The sequence below is a fragment of the Anoplopoma fimbria genome, chromosome 20, assembly GCF_027596085.1.
Source record: "Anoplopoma fimbria isolate UVic2021 breed Golden Eagle Sablefish chromosome 20, Afim_UVic_2022, whole genome shotgun sequence".
NCBI lineage: Eukaryota > Metazoa > Chordata > Actinopteri > Perciformes > Anoplopomatidae > Anoplopoma > Anoplopoma fimbria.
Genome location: NC_072468.1, coordinates 1,534,319 through 1,556,683, shown reverse-complemented (window position 1 = coordinate 1,556,683; position 22,365 = coordinate 1,534,319). Strand labels below are relative to the sequence as shown.

General features: G+C 38.5%; 3 protein-coding genes across 3 annotated transcripts in view; 2 read left to right on the top strand and 1 right to left on the bottom strand.

Annotated features, from left to right (window-relative positions):
• Positions 1-392: 392 nt before the first annotated feature.
• Positions 393-5,704, top strand: LOC129110148 (serum paraoxonase/arylesterase 2-like). The gene is made up of 9 exons (XM_054622331.1): positions 393-544; positions 731-798; positions 1,033-1,088; positions 1,307-1,472; positions 3,212-3,335; positions 3,425-3,625; positions 3,754-3,835; positions 4,120-4,248; positions 5,447-5,704. Exons 1-9 carry the CDS (start codon positions 471-473, stop codon positions 5,606-5,608), a joined length of 1,062 nt encoding a protein of 353 aa, XP_054478306.1. The 5' UTR covers positions 393-470; the 3' UTR covers positions 5,609-5,704.
• A 90-nt stretch (positions 5,705-5,794) lies between these two features.
• On the bottom strand, positions 5,795-9,138 carry LOC129110137 (potassium channel subfamily K member 5-like). The gene is made up of 5 exons (XM_054622319.1): positions 8,869-9,138; positions 8,220-8,331; positions 7,205-7,371; positions 6,919-7,087; positions 5,795-6,637 (listed from the first exon to the last, which is right to left on the bottom strand). Exons 1-5 carry the CDS (start codon positions 9,052-9,054, stop codon positions 5,940-5,942), a joined length of 1,332 nt encoding a protein of 443 aa, XP_054478294.1. The 5' UTR covers positions 9,055-9,138; the 3' UTR covers positions 5,795-5,939.
• An 8,829-nt stretch (positions 9,139-17,967) lies between these two features.
• The window catches only part of LOC129110178 (uncharacterized), a 28,092-nt gene continuing 23,694 nt past the window's right edge, over positions 17,968-22,365 (top strand). The window contains 1 exon segment of the mRNA XM_054622367.1: positions 17,968-18,152. Within this exon segment, the coding sequence (XP_054478342.1) occupies position 18,152 (1 nt within the window). The 5' untranslated portion in view covers positions 17,968-18,151.

Genomic DNA, 22,365 nt, shown 5'->3' with positions numbered 1-22,365 from the left:
TTTTTTAGTGAACAAATGTAGGACTTTTAATTTGGAAGATATCTTAATATGTACAGTAAAAAAATTAGATTTTCTGTACAAGTGTAGTCAGAGATGTCCTGAACACATATACATCAGTCATTGTCTGGAATTATTGAGACAACTCTTTTTATTGCACTTTAAAAATGAAATAAATTACCTATTTGAAGGTAGAAAAGTTATTACTTTGTTATAATATAATATACATTTGGTACAGTGGAAATGTTAGTCAGTCACGAGATGCAAGTAACTGGGGTCATTTTTAATGTGAATAAAATAAAATAAATCTTATTTCAATATATTTGTACATAAGCTTGTTTACATATTATTGTGAAAACTGGAAGTTATGTCACGTTGATCCTTCCGCTAACTTCACAAAGTTTGAGTGTTAGTATGTAGGTGGAATAAAATCCCAGTGTCTGCTGAGTTGACCTTTTCTAAACTTGGCTGCCATGAAGAAAATACTGGTTGCTGCTGTTGTTGCTGCCGTTGCAGCTTTCATTGGACACCGATTTCTGAAACTAAAGTAAGTGTGTTTTAAAGTAAGTTAGTTGTTTAGTTGTAAAGCTTCCCTGTGTTGAAAGCTGTTAACTAGAGTAACTACAAGTTGGGATGCATGACGTCATTGAACGTCAGTGACAGGCTGCACACTGCTAGACTGGAAGGTTCTGCTTTGTTTTCCTGTGAAAGACTTGTTTCATTTGCTGTGCAGGGGGATTGCCCTTGCTTCCAGAGAAGTGCCTGTGAAACACCTGAACTGTCATTATCTAAAACATATTGGTAGGCATTCTTGGCTTTATGTTCACATCATTCTCTTCATTTTTGGATTTACAATGTCAAATATGTTGTGTCATTTTACGTTTCTGGACCATTTATACGTCAAATAGGATCAAACGTGAAGAGTTTAAAGTCCAGTTTACTGTCACTAAGTCAGGAGTCAGCAGTGTGGTAATGTTATGGTGGTACAGCTAAAGAACTGTAAAGTATAACATATGTTATTTATGTTTTGTACAGAATATGGAGCAGAGGATATCACAATACTAAGAGATGGCCTGGCCTTTCTAAGCACAGTATGTTATTAACATTTATCACAGTTACAGGAATTTAAACCTCTGCATCATTGCGATTCCATTATATAATCCTCTACACTATGTAAAATCATGGGTCAACTGTTATTGTGAATTAGTTGTGATTACCAGTTAGTTGGCATAATCTAGTAAGTATTGACCTCCTCAAGCAAAATGATTGATATGCACCAACATCTTACATGCAGTGTTTTCCACTTCAGGGGTTAAAATTTCCTGGACTGCCTTCGTTCTCTGATGAACCAGGGAAAATATATGTCATGGATCTGCTGCATCCGAAGCCAACTCCAGTGGAGCTGCAAATCAAAGGAGACCTGGACCTCAACTCTTTCAACCCACATGGCATTAGTACATACACCGATGAAGCAGGTAAAGTACAAATCAGGTGCAACATCTCAACAATAGAACAAAGAAAATATTCAGTTGAAACTTAATAAATGTGAGGAAGAGGATTGAAATATTGTTTAAACCTTTAAATTTAACACAACATCCTTCATTGGTCCTTGTGAATTCTTATGAATTAAATAAAGTGATCATTGTCTCTTCCGTTTGTTTTTTAAAAATAATTTTCTTGATATAAACCTCATTTTCAACAAGTAGGAGGCCTCACACAAAATGTAAATTTTACAAAATAATATAATTTTTCTCATGAGTCATGTGACAATATGTTGTAGAGGTAAAATTGAATAATCTGAAATAAAAAATATACAGAACACTTGTCTTAATCCCACTGGACTTTAAATGTTGTTGCTCTTCAACATTTAGCATTCAAACAATGAACATTAATCTCTAAATAGTTTTTAGTGTTTATACTTTAACATTTGAAACAGAAGTCTTGGTCTAAATAATGCTTTCTGTGTTTAAAGAGGAATAAAAGATATATGTTATAGTTTCTTACAAGCCAGTTAATTAGAGAGTAGGGAACACAATGGGAAACCAAGCAGTTACAACCACACATTTTCTTGAAAGAATATGTTGACTCATGCACCAAAGCTCTGCAGATATTTTTGTCTAATTGTCATACAGCAGATTGGTGAACAAACCTCACATGCTCACTCATTTCTAATTTGCTGGTGATGAGGTAACTCAACATATTCCATAAAATTGACAAAATGAAAAAGATATGGATAGAGGAGACATGCATTCATATATGTAAGTAGAAATGTTTGTTCTAATAATATAACTTATGAGAACCTGTATATTTGTTTTTATTTTGTGCAATATTTAGCTCAAAGAAGAAGTAAAATGGTTTAAAATATATAGTTTTTGTCACCCAAGAAACCACTGGACAGTGGACCACTGGAAAATCTATTTTATTTCTTTGCTGCTTACCTGTTTCATTACAAAACTTTGACTGAGGGAAAGGGAAATAGGGAAGCGAATAAGAACTAATTAAAAATAAATGACAAGCAAATACAAGTGATAAGAAGGATCAATTAGAAAATAATTGTTTTTAAGTTTGAATCCTTAATATTTTCATGAAATCAAACCACATTTCTAATGTTATTTATGGGAACCATTACTTCTGCAATTATAATCTAATGTCTTTACATTTAGTAATTACTTCTCTATATAGTAGTTTTAATTGGTAATGGCTTAGTCTGCCATTCCCACGAAGGGTTAAAATTGTCTTCAGAAGTACAGAGTATTTGATTCACAGGAATGCCCTGTTGAATCTAGTGTTACCTTTTGTACTTTGACCTCATTGATATCAGACTCACTGCTAACTTACTTTTTACTCAGCCATATCAGAGATGTCTTATGCTACTGCTAATGCTAACCCACATTTTCCAATACAAGGCATCAACTGGACAAACACAGGGGTCGGGGTGGGGGATATTAAAACGCACTGTACTTGTCACAGAGGTTTGCGTTGATTGTGAGTGTTTATCAAAAATGTGTCACCAAATCAACCACGACTAAAATCTTAAGGATAACAACTTGCAATAATGTGACAGATATACCAAAACACTGGTCAATCGTTTTTATTCAAACATTGATATAATGTTATATATTGATATTAAAACATGTTACAAGGTTTGGTGCAAAAGCTGCATGATTCTTACATTCTAAAGGTAAAAAAATAAAAATTTGCTGTTTGTTTGCAGATGACTCTGTGTACCTGTTTGTTGTCAATCACCCTCAGCAAAAAAGCCAAGTGGAGATCTTTCATTTAGTTCAGGAGAACACACTTGTACACCTAAAAACTATCACCCACCCCCTACTCCACAGGTATGAACGAGTAATAAGCAACCTTTGACAGCATCGCATATTTAACATTTGACAATCTTGATTTTTATCTCCTTCATTGTGTCTTTCAGTGTTAATGACATTGTTGCAGTCGGAGTAGAGAGCTTCTATGCCACCAATTATAAATCCTTTGACAATGACGCGCTCAACACTCTGGCTGTCTTCCTGGGTTTCCCCTGGTGTGATGTGGTATACTACAGTCCAAAGGAAGTGAGGGTGGCAGCCAATGGCTTCCTATCCGCGAATGGCATCAACATATCGCCTGAAAAACGGTTATTCTCAATTTATTTCAGCAGTCATTGCATGTCTGGTTTTTTTTAACCTGAATGTGTTTCCCCAGCAACATGTTTCATTTGCAATGCTAAAATAATAACAACACAAATGTTTATTTTTATTACAGGTTTATTTATGTTTCCGATATCATGGGCCATTTGATCGATGTTTATGAGAGAAAAGAAGGGGAGCAATTAGTGCACCTTAAGGTAATACAGTTTTTTCATTATTTTCTACCCTCAGCCAAAATAAATACAGTTATTAATAGATTGGTTTGACATCTTGGGAATTATGCTTTTTGCTTTCAGTCTTCTCATTAAACAAAAAAATAAAAAAGCTTGTTTCCTAAAATGTCAAACTATTTATTTTAACGATACTATTACTTTGCCTTTAAGCAAAGTAATCATGAAAACAGTATTTGTTCAGGCTTTATTCTACACTAAGTTGTGTTTTGTCATTTTATCAGTTTACTGTATGTAATGTTTCCCACCAGGCTGTGGCTGTTGGGTCACTCTGTGATAACATTGATGTGGACCACAAGACGGGTGACGTATGGCTGGGTTGTCATCCAAATGGCATGAAGTTGTCAATGTATAACCCTGAAGATCCACCCGGCTCCGAGGTTAGTGTTTTGTTTTTGTTTCAGCGATGTTTTTTTAATTTAGAATAGAATATAATTATTTTATTGTTCACTAGGGTGGAAATTTGGTTTTGGTTCACCAAGCACAAGAAACGACCACGTCGAAAGCCGATCATCAGCAAATAAAAATCATTGACAAGGTCATTAAACAGTTCAATATCAGTGGCTTTAATCTTCTCAGTCACTTTGTTGAGAAAATAATATTTGGATGAAAGACTTCACATTTTTAGCTGCTAAAGGTAGTAATCTATAGCGCCTCCCGGACCTGAAGGTCTCAAACTAGCTGAAGAGAAAATGGGATTTATCTGCCAGAATCACATAAATAGAGTAGAAGTAGAACTGTTAACCATGGTCATTCGACTAGAACAAAGGAAATAGCGATTGTTAGCTGTTATGGTGACGAAACAAGGTCAGTGGGGCCATAAAGTGTTGTCGCAGCTCACCGGGGGCATGGCCCAATTAACAAGCTAGCTAACTAGCCAGCTAAAAACTAGTTAGCTAACCATGCTTTAATGCTACTGGCGAAATAAATGAACTTTTCTTCGCTGTGACACGAGTGGGTGAGGATAAAGTATTAAGTTGCCAAATTTGACTCATTTACTCTGGCTTTCTGTGCTTCGTAACGTTACAACTCCACTGCTCGTTCCAGTCGTTACTGCAAAACAAAAGTGATCAGTGAGTCCGTGATTGCCGTAAATCAGTTGAGTGTATACAATATATAAGTAAGCCCACTAAAACGGTTGCAATTACCATGGTACACAAAAAATGGCCACCACTCTGACTATCCTGCTACTTTGATATGAATGTCTGGTCTTCTATTCTATTTAAAAGGGCTTTTGGGGTTTTCCAACTATTTTGCTTGCCAGTGACACAAGCCTAAAAAGTTTATTCTTCGATCTACAGTTTAGGTTGTCTGACTCAGCGGCTGTAGACTGTATAGGTATAAGTCTGCCATTGGTGGAGGATCTCACCTGTCGGTTTCCTCCCCTTTCACTATCTGCGCTATGTATTCTGCAAGGGCACCTTTGCCAAGGACAATTGTGATTGGTTAAAATAAATAGTGAGGGAGGTACTTTAGCGCTGGCAGTGCTTATAGATAGGTCTGGCTATGCAAACTACAGTTAAGGTGACTGTACCAGGCAGGAAGGTGGCCTGATAATTTTGTTCCTGTTTCCTCCAGATCATCCGGATCAAGAACATTCACTCAGATCAGCCAGTGGTGAGCCAGGAGTACGTTGATGACGGCCACGTGCTCATGGCCTCCACTGTAGCAGCTCCCTACGAGGGAAAGTTGCTCATTGGCACTGTTTTCCACAAAGCCCTTATTTGTGATTTGAAATAATCTGTGTATTCTGTATCTCACAACTGTTTAAGAATATAAATATAAATATAAATTGGATTGATATGGGATGGAAATAATAAAAATGTTGATTCTTGATTTGCAGAAGAAGAGTTATATTTTTCCCACTACAGACATTGGCTCATTGTGTGTGTCATTGTAAAGCAGGAAACCGTCCAACATTTATTTAGTCCCATTTTAAAAAAAAGAAAGAAAATGTTTTCTTGATACATACCAGTGTCTATTATATTTTCATATAAAACTATTTCACACAACACATGTGACTATTTCCACAATTTCAAGGTAAAGGTATTAGAAGTTTTAGAAAATATCTTTATCCTTTTTCATCTTTATCAATCAACAAATCGTTCTCTACTACCTTGGATATCGTAAACCTAGACCCTCCTTCACCAGGATGCTGAACACTTTCCTCTTCCGTGGCATCTTGTGTAGATACAGTGAAAATGATACCATGAGTTTCTGAATCAAGTGGACAACCATCCTTGTTCTCCTTATTATCCGTTCTCGCACATTCTGCCGATTCTGGGTCTTCGTTGCTTTCTTGTATTATAGGACGCAGCTCGAGTTCGCCTTCGTCCACAACAGGTTCTGCATTTAGGAACACTTCACTGATGCTGATCATGCGTCTGTGCCGAGGCGAGTGATCCAGGGTCTGGATGTTGTTGGCCAGGATGTCACTGCAGCTCTTGGAGCGGTTCATGTCTCTTGTATTTGCTATGGCTCCAATCTCCTTGATGACAGTGCTGTAGTTTTCTTCCTTCTCTGATAGGAAGTTGAAGATGTCAATAACGGACGGCTTTAAATCTGGGTGGTGCTTCTCCTCTACAGGCTGAGGTTCCTCGTCGTAGAGGTGTCTGTGCCTGTGTCTTCTTTTCTTTAGCACCTTGTGAGCTTTCACAACCATGTGGACATTCCAGCTGAAGAACAGAGACAGCCAGGCTAGGCCCATATAGATCCATAACTCTGCAAACATCCTGTACAGTCTGGGGTATTCCATGTTGGGATTTACACCTGAAACGAGAGTTGATTAGTGACTTTTATAACAAAGAGCTTAACAAAACAGACTCACAAATAACCTCAGAGAAACATTAACTGTCTGAAATAACTTAAATAAATGAAACCTACCTGCCACATAATCTCCAAAACCAACTGTTGTGAGCGTAATGAAAGAGAAGTAAAGGCCATCCAGGTAGCTCCATCCTTCAACAGACATGAATACAAATGGAGGAATCACCAGGTGCACCAACAGCCCCCATAACAGGAACAAGGCTGTACAGGTTAATGAAACCTACCTGCCACATAATCTCCAAAACCAACTGTTGTGAGCGTAATGAAAGAGAAGTAAAGGCCATCCAGGTAGCTCCATCCTTCAACAGACATGAATACAAATGGAGGAATCACCAGGTGCACCAACAGCCCCCATAACAGGAACAAGGCTGTACAGGTTAACTGGACCTTTTTCTGCCAGAACAGAGAAAAGAAACACATAACATCCTCTTGTTAATATAACTTGATAGAGCTGCCTTTTAATACAGCATTCAGAGAAATACTAACTCCAGCTTTCGGTCCGATTCTTACCACTGAAACGCCTTTACGGATCAAAACCTGGGACAGACGTTTGGCACGGTCTCCAAAGAATGAGCCCAGCTGGCTGATCCACACCAGACACAGGGGGATCCCACACAGACCATACAGGATGCAGAACACACGGCCACCTTTAGTCTTGGGAGCAACGTTACCATAACCTGTAGATTACAAGAGGAAATATTAAGGCACAACCTATTGAGATATAACTGATATTTTATAAACGTTTGTACAAAGTAATTATTGACTTTATTAATTGTTATTGTTAGATTTATTAATCCTTTATGGGTGTGAAATAAAGCAATAAGAATAGCAATTTGGTTGCAAGATTTTTTTTAAAAAGATGTCTGTCAGGTATCATCCTCTAGTATTACATGAATTGTCCTTAGAGCTTGCGTAGTTTTTCATTTTGAAGGAAGATCTATTTGTTTGATCAATTAATTTACAAAGCCATTCATTTACAATGGCAGACTCTCTCTTTGTCCTTTTTCTTTAATCATTAATCAGGGCTAGGGGTTTCAAGACGATTTCTTGATGACTAATGTATAAAGAATTCATAAATGATTCATCCTATCACTAAGTGGGCGGCTGTGGTGTAGTGGAGAGCAAGGTAGTTCTCCAATCAGAGGTGGTTCGATACCCGGCTTCGGCAGTCGATGTGTCCTTGGGCAAGACACTTAACCCCAAGTTGCTCCTGAAGGCCATCGGTGTGGACTGCATGATGAATGTTAGTTAGAGTCTGATGGTGGCACCTTGATGGTAGCCTGTCATCAGTGTGTGAATGGATGAATGATATGTAACATACTACTGACTGTAAGTCGCTTTGGATAAAAGTGTCTGCTAAAGGACTGTAATGTAATGTAATGTAAGTAGTATTGAGCTTTTTTCTGCATTGTTGTCTTTGCTTAATGCATTTATGAAACAGATAAACAAAAGTAAGTAAATACATAACTTGTGAATTAAATCTTGTAATTGTATCTGTGTCAAATACTGTAGATGCCATACAAACCTATGGTGGTGACAATGGTGGCAGCAAATATGACAGAGTTGCCCCAGTCCCACGAATTCCGGTGTTTGTCTCCGGTGATGGCCACACCTCGGCCGGCAGCATCCGACACCATCTGGGTCAGTAAACACACCACAGCCTCAATCAAACACACACACAAACCATAAACTCCTGCTCAGTACTTTGCCTTAACGACACCAATTACAAACTTAACAAAAACGTTTCATTATGGCTTATTCAACATGTTCCTGTGCCAGTGTAAGCAGACACACCTTAGGCAGATATGTGCGGTGGAAGGAGACGTGCTCCTTCACGTTCCCAACACAACCCCACCTTTGACTCATGAATGCTGGAACAAACACCAACATTAAACAAAATGGCATTTAAGTCGTTTTATTCTTACACAATTCGCTTCGACCAGATTGGTGTTTGTTGTTTCTTTAATCAGGAAAAACTGGTTCCTGTCCGAGCTTCCTTTTCTACTCTTCCATTGTATTGCGTCAAAAACTTTATTGGGAGTTCTTGGTTGTACAATCACCGCAAAGTTACTGACAGAAAAGTTACTAAATGGAAGTTAACTTAATTAGGATAAATGGACAACATATGTGTCTTTTTTTTTTTCTACTCTCAGAATTAAAAACAGGTCATTTACCTCCAAAATCTTCCCCAGACTTTCCTCTGTTAAGCAGGCATGGTTCTTCAGAATCTCTTCCTTTTGTAGGATATAGTTGTCTCTGGATGATTCCCAGTAGGGCTCTTCGAGAATTTGGAATATTGCAGCCCCGATCGATAGGTAGAAAATAATACATGAAGTTAAAAAAGGACCTTTATCCGCCATATTAAAGTCATAACTTCAGTCTTCCTCCAGAGGTCTGTGGTTATCCTCCCTGTGCTGCTGTCTTCCTGGTTAGACATAATGGGGCAGCACTGCTCTCACTGAAGACTGAGAACAACTCCATTGTTCAAAATAAACATTTCATCAGGCTCTGTGTTATAAATAAGCATTCTACTATCCTATATGAGGAAAAAAAAAACAGTGGAGACAAACAAAAACATTTAGAATCTCACAAAATGTATAAAAACAGCCTCTGTGGTTTTAGATGACATTAAATTGTCTCATAAGATGCAAAATCGAAATATGTGCAGGCTTATATGAAATAATTAGATTATCTATCTATTTATCTCTGTCTTTTCTTTCATTGTCGCAGAATACCTGCATGAAACAATAATAGAAACATGCTCCAGGGGGCAAAATGGTTTCAGTAGCCACACACTTGACTTATATGCGCTCATGTGTCTGAACTGTGGTGTGTTGGTGGTGACAGTTGCTCTTATCTTCATCCAGAAGGCTGGAGTCAAGTGTGTAAAGTTAATCACACTGGGTGGATGCTGACTGCTCAGCACGATAATGGATGAGAGGTGTTTTCCTCAGTGTGAGAATTATAACGCATGTGAAAGTTGAATGGATGTATATTGGTACATCTATCTATCTATCTATCTATCTATCTATCTATCTATCTATCTATCTATCTATCTATCTATCTATCTATCTATCTATCTATCTATCATGGATCACGTGCGAGTCCTCAAACTTTGTGCAAGTGCACTACTAAAGCAATGGAGTACACCTTTAAGTACAGATATATTTGGATAACTTACTTGGGCTTACACTGTCCACTGGGTTTTAGGTAACACAGATGTTGACAGATGTTCCGGCTGTAGCAGCTGCTTTGTGCTTTGCCTTTTGGGAATTCACATTGCTTTTCAGGGACATACTCAAGGTCATCACATGGAGCCATCTATGATTTGTGTGCACACTTTGTACACTTAATACACTACTTGACTTGAGGGGACACCCAGGTGGAAGCTATGGTAATAACACCATGAATTTACAAGGCATTTTTAAATGATCCCTTCTACACACGTTTTAACAATCAACACACTTCATGGAATAATAATTTGGCTCTGATATATGCTTTCCCCCCAAAAAATGTAATTACTCTTTTACGTCTCTTTATTTTAGGGGGCCACAACAAGTAGTAACTATACGAGTTACTATGTAATCTAACAAGGAAGTAATGATTAGTCACTTCTTACTTACATGACAACCAGGAACATGAGGGAACCAATCAATAACTCAGTATCAATTGTCAATCATTGGTTCCTATGTATTCAGGAGCTACTTGTTACAGTAACTATTTCTGGTAATAAGCCCATGTTTTGTTGCTTGGAGATTATAAATATGTCTACTCTTTTGCAAAGTGTGTCCTAAAATAACATTTTAACAGTAGTCTCTCCCACACACACACACACACACACACACACACACACACACACACACACACACACACACACACACACACACACACACACACACACACACACACACACACACACACACACACACACACACACACAACAGCGCCCCCGTGTGGAGCCAACGCTGAAGTTTGGTTCCAAATACAGGGGCAGTACCTGTGGCCTTACTGACATCACACTGCTTGTGACTGGTCACTGTAGAACTTACACAAAGTAGGTCAGTTGTTGAACAAACGCTTAATCTCTGATCACACGTTCCGCTGCTGCCCCAAAAAAGGAGAGTGAAACTAACCAGGAAAACATATACAGCAGAAGAGCCGCACCTGATCTGCACTGAGGTGACATTTTGATGAGGAGTCCTTTGTGCCAAAATGAACACTATTCTATTCCTGTGAGGCAGTTTGGATTACTTCCTCCACTAACAACCACTGTGCTCCAGGAACTATACTGCACCTGGTTCACCTGTAATGGTAAACAGAAATGTATTGGCATGTATAAGTATAAGTAATGTTGTATCTTGCTTCCTAAAATACTACAAATGTATCATTACTTTAAAGTAAGGACTAATCTATGAGGACTTTTACAGTGGTGAACTAATTGGGCCAACATTTATTCAAGTAGGCTACTGTGCATTTTTGAGGTACTTGTACTTTACTTGAGTATTCCATTGTATGCCACTCTATACCCTCTACGTGCAGTTACTGTGTTAGTTTACTTTCTTGTTACTTTGTGGATTCAGATTGTTAATACTCAATATTCTAAAACAATTAATGATGATGTATTACTATTTATTAATATACCTAGTAGTATATAACACAGTTAAAATTAGCTCAACCTTTACCAGCTGCAACATAATGAACCTGCATGACCCAATTTGGCCTCTATAATAGCCCATGCATTATTATGCAATTGTCTATTGTGCATAATGAGTACTTTTACTTTTTGTAGCCTACTACTACTTACAGTACCAGTCAAAAGTTTGGACACACCTAACTACTTTGAAGAATGTAAAATATAAAACATATTCTGGTTTGTTGAGCATTTGTTTGTTTACCACATAATTCCACATGTGTTCCTTCATAGTTTGGATGTCTTCAATATTAATCTACAATGTAGAAAAAAATACAAATAAAGAAAAACCATTGAATGAGAAGGTGTGTCCAAACTTTTGACTGGTACTGTATGTATTTATGTAGTCGCTACCCTAGGCTGAAAACTCACCTCTTCAAGAGGGTTTATGCTTTAAGATGCTTGTTTAAGAAAGGAGATGCACTTATGACTTCTGGTGACTAGTAGTTCTCTTGAATACCTATGTTGAATACACTTATTGTAAGTCGCTTTGGATAAAAGCGTCTGCTAAATGACTGTAATGTAATGTAATGTATTCATTGTGATGAGAAGGCTACTTTTAGAATGCACATTTTTTTCATACAGTACCAGTCAAAAGTTTGGACACACCTTCTCATTCAACTACTTTGAAGAATGTAAAATATAAAACATATTCTGGTTTGTTGAGCATATGTTTGTTACATAATTCCACATGTGTTCCTTCATAGTTTGGATGTCTTCAATATTAATCTACAATGTAGAAAAAAATTAAAAATAAAGAAAAACCATTGAATGAGAAAGTGTGTCCAAACTTTTGACTGGTACTGTACATGTTTTTAAGCTGACACTGTTTTTAAGTAACGCTCCACCTCTGATCTCCACCCATCACTAAGTGCTTCGTCATTGGAGCTGCGACACCGCCTCTCAGTGGAAACCTGGCCGACGAGCCTCCAGTTTGTTCTGCAGGGAAACACCGGAATTATGGCAGCACAGTGAAGGTGGAGGGGACTGACAGAAGAGACAGCTGTCTGCTCAGGTAGGACCAGCCTACATGCATGTCACACCTTTATTCTGAGAGCTTTTCTGTTTCCCGTTGAGAGTTCAGCTCCGTATTTAGAAGGATTATGTCAAATACGACGAGGTCAGAAACATTAGTGCTGTTAGCCTACCTAGAGAATAAGAAACACTGTGGTCTGTCGAGTGTATGTGACAAGTATTAGACATGTCTGCCAAAGGTTTAGTATGTGTATTTATTGTCTGTGTAGTTGTATAGTATGTGTATTTATTGTCTGTGTAGTTGTATAGTATGTGTATTTATTGTCTGTGTAGTTGTATAGTATGTGTATTTATTGTCTGTGTAGTTGTATAGTATGTGTATTTATTGTCTGTGTAGTTGTATAGTATGTGTATTTATTGTCTGTGTAGTTGTATAGTATGTGTATTTATTGTCTGTGTAGTTGTATAGTATGTGTATTTATTGTCTGTGTAGTTGTATAGTATGTGTATTTATTGTCTGTGTAGTTGTATAGTATGTGTATTTATTGTCTGTGTAGTTGTATAGTATGTGTCTGTGTAGTTGAGCTGCTGCAACACTTGAATTTCCCCATGGGGATCAATAAAGGAATATAATAATAATAATAATAACAATAATAATAATAATAAGGTTTGTTGTCAGGTTGCCTTCACGCGGGGCCAAATACTTTTATAAACCAAAGATACCTATCTTAATTAAACAAGACAAAACAATCAAAGCTAAACAGGTAAGTTATCCAACAGGAAGGATGTGGATTTTTGTTTTGTTTATTATGCTGATAATCTAGTGGAAACCCAGTTATAACAATTGTTTTTTACTTGAGCAACTGATTTAGGTCAACTATAACCTGGCTGCATACAGTGTCTGTATGATAGCATAAGGCTATGCTGTACTTTCAAAGAGATATTAATGTTCTGATTCAGGACCATCTGCTATGTGATACTTTCCTAGTTGTTGTGTGCAGCATTCAGTAGGTAAGTTCAGCAGGCTACTGTACATCTCCTAGAATGTATATATTCAAGAAGATGTACAGTACCCTGCATATATGCTGCCACCTTTTTGAATCATTTGTGTAAACTTACTTTTTTATGTCCCGTCACATACTTAAGTATTTTACTTAATTGACACTCTTTTTTTCCCTCTCTCTGAACTGAACTGGAATCGTCCTCGCCGTCTACAATGACCCCTACATTGATCGTGAGTACCAATCACCAATTAAGTTGTGTAATAACGACATCTGAGCTGTTGTTTTGCTCATTAATGTTGCTCTTTTGGAGGGTATTGCACTAAAGGTTTGCACATAGAACATACAGAGTTACAATTATTTTTCTTTAATATATATTTACAAATTCCCCCTCAATGTACCACAATATGATTTAAAGGGAAATGCAGAGTATAGTTATATTTTAACAACCCTGTTCTCAGCTGCGGAGAAGCATTTCATTTATATTTATGAAATTATTCAATGAAGTCATCATCCCTTAGAGAAACATTTTAAATATGAATTCCTCATGATTTATATTTGACATGCCACCCCCCCTTGGGATCTAAGTGCAGACTCTGTATCTTCTACAGGCATGTATTTGTTTGTTGAAATGCTTCTCTTCCACGATTCTTTCGTTATTTGTGTGGATGTCTGAAGATCTGAAGAATAGATTGTGAAGGAATCCCAATGAGAGCTTTAGTGGCTTTAATAATGGTACAATGCTGTTGTTAACCTGCTGGTGCCCACACCATGCTAGTTTTGGGAGGAGTAGTGTGACCGTGTCACCCTGAGGCATCTGGACACGCACACATCTTTATCTCTCATGAACACATGCTCCCAGCATGCCTTACCCCTCTAAGCTTACGTAAACTAGTATTGGCGGGGATTCCCTCTCTCAAATAATTAACGTTGAACTAGTTATTTCACCATGGATGTGTTTTTATTATATAACTAAAAGAACACATATTTATATAAATATTGCATTGTGTATAGTGTTGTGGAGATATAAGTCTGATTATATTACAGTGCAATGTTTAATATGTGATAAAGTTTTGGGGGAAATTAACATTTGGCCAGTTTTTACTGGAAACCTGTCAGACTGACTGTTCAGTCAAATCAGCCACATGCACATGAAAAGTTTATTCATTTGCATCTCCACTAGGTGGCAATGTAAACTAGGAAACTGCAGCCATTTACAGTAGCATCAGATGATCAAACACAATGCAGCATGTACTTAGGTGGCCTAGATTGTCCGCCACCAATCTATTCAATGTAACGGGGCTGTTCCAAGGGCTTGGTACTGTTTCTTTAAAATATATCTTAGCTCTTTGATTAACGATGACTCAAGCCCGATCCCTCTCAAAGCCCCATTTACTATGTGAGGAAATAGTATGATATTACTATAGGGTGCTCCGTGGTTGTGTTTTTTGTCTGTGTACACTGTGCTCATCCCCCGTTTTTGGTATTATTTAAAAAAATTGTGTTGTCTAAGTGTGGCATCCACTTATAAACCTCAGAGTACTACATTTAGCACTTTGAAGCTGTAGTTCAGCTGCAGAACAGCAGCACACCTTTGCACACCAACAGGGTGCATTCATTGATTAGGATTTGATTTGTTTGTTTCTGCACCTTCCATTCCAGCTGAACCATGTATGCTCTGAAGGAATTTCCTTTAGACCCAAAGCTAAATAAAGCGTTCTCTGCATGGATTTAAGTGTGCAGATATCTATTCTACCAATTTAAGCTTTTTGATACTTCCAGCACCTTATTTAAGATGAAGCCGGGTAAAGCGCTGGTTATCCTGGAAAGATATCTCAAATGACATCCAAGTGCATGCATAATATAATCCTTTCATTTCCTATCTGACTCATCGCTTTGTATTGTCTCTGGATGCAAATGTTTATGGCAGTTTTACTAGCTGCTAAAAATCCACGATTTTTTTTAGGGTAAGTTGTCCTGCCATATTCTCTGTATTTAGTTATAGCACATGATGCTATTAATTCAAAACATAATTTCCTTACTCTTCCCTTTGAAGAACAATCATGCTGTGTAATTTAAATTCTCTAAAATGTGCATGAAGGTGAAAATTCAAACTTGGCCCAAGACAAGAAGGATGGGCAACATGTCTGCTGGCAGAAAGGAGCAGAAACATGGAACATTCCTGGTTCATGAATTCTTCATAACATAATGGTGCACTATGAATATTGATGCGCTGTTACCATAAATCCCGTTAGTGCTCTTGAGAGCTCGGCTCCTAGGCACAAATAAAACCCCTGCAAACCCTAACACAAGAAACGTGAGGAAAGGTGGCGTGTTGCTTGTGTGTGTATGGTGCATACATAGATGCAGCATTAAATGTCAAAGAGAGATGATTTGGTGGAAGTGGTATGGGGCGTTATGTAATCACGGAGTGATGGAGCCAGAGAGGGATAAAGATGTTCCAAACAAACATAACCCCCATGCACTCAGCTGGAGTAATGCACTGCACCATGGCATGTGCGTGTTTGCCCGGGCTTTTGAACAAATGAGGAAGAGTGACGGGGGAAACAGAAAGTGTGTGTCAGTGTTTTGGGTGTGTCTACCGTGCGTATGGGTCATCTCTGAGTCTGTGGTTGCAGTCTGTCACTGTCTCAAGGGACTGTGGGTCTGTAAGTGCTGCTTGGCTTCTCCTCCCCTCTCAGTTCTGTCTCTCCTCCCTCTCCTGGGTCCGGCTCAACACCTGCTCCTTGCAGTATAGGCACAGGGCAGGGCAGGGGTTCCTAGGCAACTGAAGGCAACGCGAGTAGTTCATGCAGTTCTTGTTTTTCTCCCCCTTTCTTCCTCTATTATATGTCTGACTTGATTATTTCATCCCAAACTAAAGCAGAGTCAACAGAAATGAGCTGTATCCAAACGTGCTTCCTTGGAATTATCGGATTATTCCTGTTAATGCGCTTTATTACAGTTAGTGTTAAACACCACTAGTTTTTGTGCTGCTTATGTGTCATCACTGTGTTTAGTGATCAAAGTCTTAAGAAAGAAAACATGAAAACCGACTGTTATTGTGCAAGAGAGATCTTTTCTGTTTCTGTTGCTTGGTTTCTCCCTTGCGTATAAATACCGCTTATTGACTTTATGACAATATTTATGGGTTTATCTTTGCAATGTTAAGAATTGTTCTTCAAATAAATTGCCAAAAAAGGACATGTGCCACTGTTGTGCAAGCCACATGAACTTGCGTCGGTTAGACAAAGGTAAGGGTGCCTTACCCTGTGTCGCTGCGAGAATAATGAACCCCTTTACTTACCCCCCCTTCTGCATATGAGCCGTATGTCCCTAATGGGGTCAGACAGATGGGTGGGGACCATGCCGGGGTCCATAAAGACAGCTTGTGTGTATGTGAGCGGGTGTGTGTGTGCTGGTTGTTTTTTTAATTTATAGATAAGATGGTTAAAGGTTGATCTGTTGGACATATTTTTAGTTTCTTATAAATTTGTAACTGCCTATTTGAATATTTTACCAACTAGCTCAGGGTTGTAGTCCTGACACCCTCACACTGTGCAGATGAATAGACCACATTGGTGCCTGAAAAGACTGGGCAGGGACTCTGAGGAATATTTATGTTGCCTCCCTGCCTCCCTCCTGCTTCTGGACATTGTACTGTGTTAATCATTGCACTCTTTGGCCTCCCTCCCTCCTCCCTCCCTCCCTCCATGCCTGTTTGTGACCTTTTCTTTAACCAGGCAAAATGTGTTGAACCGACATAGTGATTAGTTGTGAATGTACTTGACAATGTAGACTGAAAACTCACCTCTTCAAGAAGTACTACCCTGAGTCTTCCTCGTAGCATTTATTGCATTCGTATCAGTTCGCTGCACTTATTGAATTCGTATTTGTTTACTGCACTTATCCTATTCGTAGTAGTTTGTAGCACTTATTATATTCGTATTAGTCTGTTGCAATTATTGTTTTCGTAGTAATTTGCCTCTGCACTATACTTTTGCTCTGGTTTATGCTTTAAGATGCTTGTTTAAGAAAGGAGATGCACTTATGACTTCTGGTGACTAGTAGTTCTCTTGAATACCTATGTTGAATACACTTATTGTAAGTCTCTTTGGATAAAAGCGTCTGCTAAATGACTGTAATGTAATGTAATGTAAAAAAAAAAAAAAACAACCTTTGTAAATACTGACACTAAAATAAATCTGTCACTTAATCTGCAGATTTGAACGCTTCTAGATTATAATAGTTTATATTATGTGCAATAATAGTTTAAAAAAGTTAAAAATAGTTAAAATAGTTGTTGTTTTTTTCTCTGTCTGTAAATATAATATTTCAGTTATTGTTGTTTTTTCTACTGTTTTTTTTATTGCTTATTTATAATACTTGTTTTATTTTATTTTTATTTTTTATTTTTAGCTTGTCTTCTTCTACTATGTCTCTTGTGTGCACTTTACTCTCTGGGATTAGGATTATCTTATCTTATTTTATCTTATCTTATTACTGTAGTTTTTTTTTTTTGTCTTCAAGGTTAGATTGTCGCAGCATCTTAACATATTTAAAGAAATCCTTCTATTTAGTGCAGATCTTATCAGCATTATATGGAAGTTGTGGCCATCTCCTCCACCTCACAGCTCCAGTCCTCAGTGAGACTCCTCCCTTTAGAGCACCGGACACCTCCAGCAACAAAGCATGCGTCGCTCTGCAACATTGTTTCTCCTGTGAATGAGCGGAATTAAGGATTTTGTCTGATTTTGTGCAGTTTTCTCTCCCGTTTGATGCTCATCCTAGAGTAGGTAAGCCAACATTTCAGATTCAGGTCTCTCGGTCGTTGGGATGGAGTTGATGTTTATTTGTGTTGGTGCACATTCGGCGCCATTTTCATCCAGAGATTGTTTAAATACCCTGGCACGCTGGCTTTGTACGGTTTAATTGGAGAAAAAGTCAGAGAAAAGTTGGAAATTTAAGTCAATTTAGGCTATAGTGCCAGGTGATATTCACACGATGATTTGTTGAAAGCAAATTCAGATTATATAGTCTATAAAATGCACAATTAAGCCCAGTAGAGGCTTTATAAGGTCCCTGTAGATCACAGGCGATGAGTTCCCTTCAGTTGTTTCTGTAGAAATGAATGAACATTGAATGAAGTTGTCCATGTGATAAAACAGGACGCACACTTTTAGTTTTTTAGGAAAAATCACACTGAACCAAATTCTCTTTTAACTAAGACACGGTTATATTATTTTGAAGTAATGCAATGGCTAATATAATGTGGTAACTGGTGTTCAATTATTACCACATAGGGGGGAAAACAAATATATTTTCTGTTCTCATTTCTTGCGTATCTTCCCAAGTAAAGTATAGAGGTCTGATAATATTCAATGATAGTAGAGTATTATATGCTGTATAGGGAGACACAAATCCTAAAATGATATTTTGAAATGACTAAAGATGACCTGATTGTCATATTTTATCCCCAAACTCATTCTTATTCTTATTAGTTATTGTTCCACATGATGTACTTCATGTCAGGGTGTTCTTGGTGTCTCATGCTTCTCTGTGAGGTGTGTTAAAACTATTTCCAAGAATGTGTCTGCACAGATGTTGTCTTTTTTTTTATCCCGTCTCAGAGATGAGAGGCATCATTTTGGATTTCATTTTCCGCTTGACAAGACTGGCTTTTACCCCAAGAGGAGTGCATAGGTTAAAAATATCCATGTTTGCTGGAGGGTGGCATATGTGAATGTGTGGCTGTTCCTACCCATAATGCACTTAAGAGAAACGCATCCAATAAGCCTCATCTCCATTGATGATACTGCTGGATATATATATATATAGATATCGGCAGATAACCTTTTATGAAGTGCTGCAGATATGACGTAGGAAGGATGAGGGATAGAAAGATCAGGACTGGCAAGTGCAACATAAGTTAACACAGATGTAGTAAAATGACGGAGATAAGACCCGGGTACTTGGGGTCTCCTGTACTGCTGATTCAGCAGTGTTGTGAATACAGAGCTGCTGAAGTGACGCTGAAGGATATTTTTGTTTCTGCTGTGTGAGAGTGAGGTCACCAAGGCCCTAGAAGAGCTTGCTTGCGTTAATCCTCTTTTGGGAGTTATGATGCATTCGAACAGTTAGACTACTACTTTACTACTGTTGTGTTCGCATTACTCAATAAGGAACAGACTCCACACACCGTTTTGTTTACTCTTCCCTACATAAATGATGGAGTCTGTGGGCTTTCCAAGCATAAAAAAAACATACAAAAAAACTAACTTTGCATAATTTACACAAATCATTTAAAAATCTAATTATAATATAAAAATGAAATATAATAAATTCAGTTCACAGTACAGCACTCCTTTAAAATCTTCTAACAAATGACTCTTGCTTTCAAGACTCAGATCTGGATTTTTTGTATGTCCATCATCAAAAAGAACACCTCTTTCATAATGGGCACTGATGTACACATGTACTATTCTTTCAATGGGTTTCGGCTGAGTTGATGTTGGAGATGGATTCAGAATTGCTTTCAGGTCAACCACAGCAAATCAATCAAGCTCCTTCATTCTTTCCCCATGTCGGTTCAAGTTACAGCGTCAGGCTCACAGACCATCTGTGTGTATTGATCTGTTCAGAACTGCGTTCGGGATAGGTTTACACGTAGGACTTGACAAAAATAAACCTCTGTAGCCCAAAACCTTTTTGTTGAGTGTATTACGCAGTGCACACATGAGATAAAGGGTCAGATAATCCATGATTACAGCACTTAATACAAAGCTTGATCACAGTTTCGAATCACTCTACATCATCTTGAAAGCAGTATTATTTTACATTTTAGGATTGTTTAATAAGAAGTACATATGTACACTATAATAACTTGAGATATTCAATGCCTGCCCATTTTCTCGATGTTGCTGGGCAGACTTGTTTGCATGAACTGAACATGCAAACAGTTTATCCAGGCACGTGTTGGTGTGTATTTTGGCATGTGTGCCCATGTTTACTTAGAGAGGTTAATACAAGACACCATGTGGCCAAAGGAATGATATCTTGGCTTTCAGTTCATTTCTGTTGATTTTCAGCCAGGTAGGCGGGGCTCCTCATAAAACCATGATTCAGCACAGCTGATCGCTACTGTGCTTCTGCCAGGCTCTCTCTCTCTATCTCTATCTCTCAGACACACACACACACACACACACACACACACACACACACACACACACACACACACACACACACACACACACACACACACACACCCAGACACCCAGACCTGAGAGACAGTGTGGGGGGAGACAGATTGATACGGAGTGAGATGGATACTGTAGGCAGGTAGATAGATGGAGATAATCTCACTTGGTCACTTGGGGGATGATTAACTCTAAACTCCTTCTAATTCTTTAAGCCTACTCTCTGTACCCAGGAAACATGCTTTCTTTTTGTCCTAGTACTCCTACAGGGCAAAGTTGTTGTAGAGCTCGTGACGCGTCAGTCAGTGTCCAGTGTTTGGTGAATTCACTCAAAACAAATGAAATCTCGTACTGTCTCCAATACATAGTGGTCTGATTTGCAGCCGTGCACACATGTACATGTGCATATGTGTGCTGTGTGCAGCACACTGTGAACAGAAATAGATATGAGCTTGTCTGTAAAGGCTAATGAGTCCCTGCATCCTGAGCACAAGTAGCTATTTATATACTGTACCTCCTCCTCCTCTGCAAGCTCTCCCCCATTCAGCCCTCCCGTCTCATTTCATCACATGTAAAACACAGCAGCAGCACTGCAACATCACCGTTAAAATTAAATAGGTTTTGGTTTCTAGAAAAAATCCCAATTTTTTTTTTTTGGTTTTGGTGTTAGTAGCAAGTCACTGGGCTAGCATTTTTGCATAATTTTAATGAGAATTATTAATGAATTGGAGCTCATACTGTTTAGGCAAGTGAACTAATGAATTGTCACAAAATGCAAAGTAATTTGATCTCCTAAAATCAAGTCAAACATGACCTTTCCTTAGAGTACAATTCACTGAGTCTTATTAAATTAAAAATGATCTTCCTGTGGGGACATTAAATTCAATTGCAATTCATAAAAACTCTAAATCAAATCCTGATTTGCGGCAGCTCTTTGCGAGCTCAGTCTTGCTAGAGGGTGGCCTACTTCTTCATTTATAATTTAGCTCATTAGAGACACTAATTATAGGATTGAGGGCTGATTTTTTATTTATTTATTACACTACAGCAATATTTCATCTAATTACCTCAACACCCAAAAAAGAAATGTGTATCATATTAGGCGGGATTGATGCTTCTTTATTAGAGATCCCGTGGTGTGGCTGCTGCTATCTCAATCGGTCATGATGCAGGTTAGCCCTGCTCAGCTGGCTGATAGCAGAGATGTTAGCTAGGCAACACAAAATAGAGGAGGCAGCAGACACAAGCTCAGCTGGTCCATTAGAAGCATGTCTGTGTTCTGACAATCCCAATTGAGATGACAGAGCATTAAAAGACCCAAAGGAGCCCGGGAGCACTGATGCATACCGGTGTGTATGTGTGTGTGTGTGTTTGGTGACCTAGGGAATAGGCCTATGGGGGGTCTTGTGGGGGGAAGGGAAGGCAGGATTAGTTATAGTGTGCAGCACAGTTATTGGTCACTGGACACAAACAAAGGGAGGGCTAAAGAGGATTTGGTCTCTGTGCGTACCCCCCCTCCTCCCCTCCTGCTGTCCTGCTGTCCTGTAGTGCCAGTGGGATGTGTATGGTATAGAGGGCCAGGCTGCACCCTTTGGGACGACCCTATACATCTGGAAGATTGGCCTTCCTGTCTGCCTGTCTAGCATCCCCCCTCCCCCACTCTACACAGGGCAGGGTGGGACTTGAGTTGAACTACATATGGAAGAGACAAACACAGCCACATTAGTCATCAATTAGACAATGCCTAGTACAGACAGGATGCAAATCAGGAGATCTCATCGAAGACAGACATTGATTACAATGTGAACT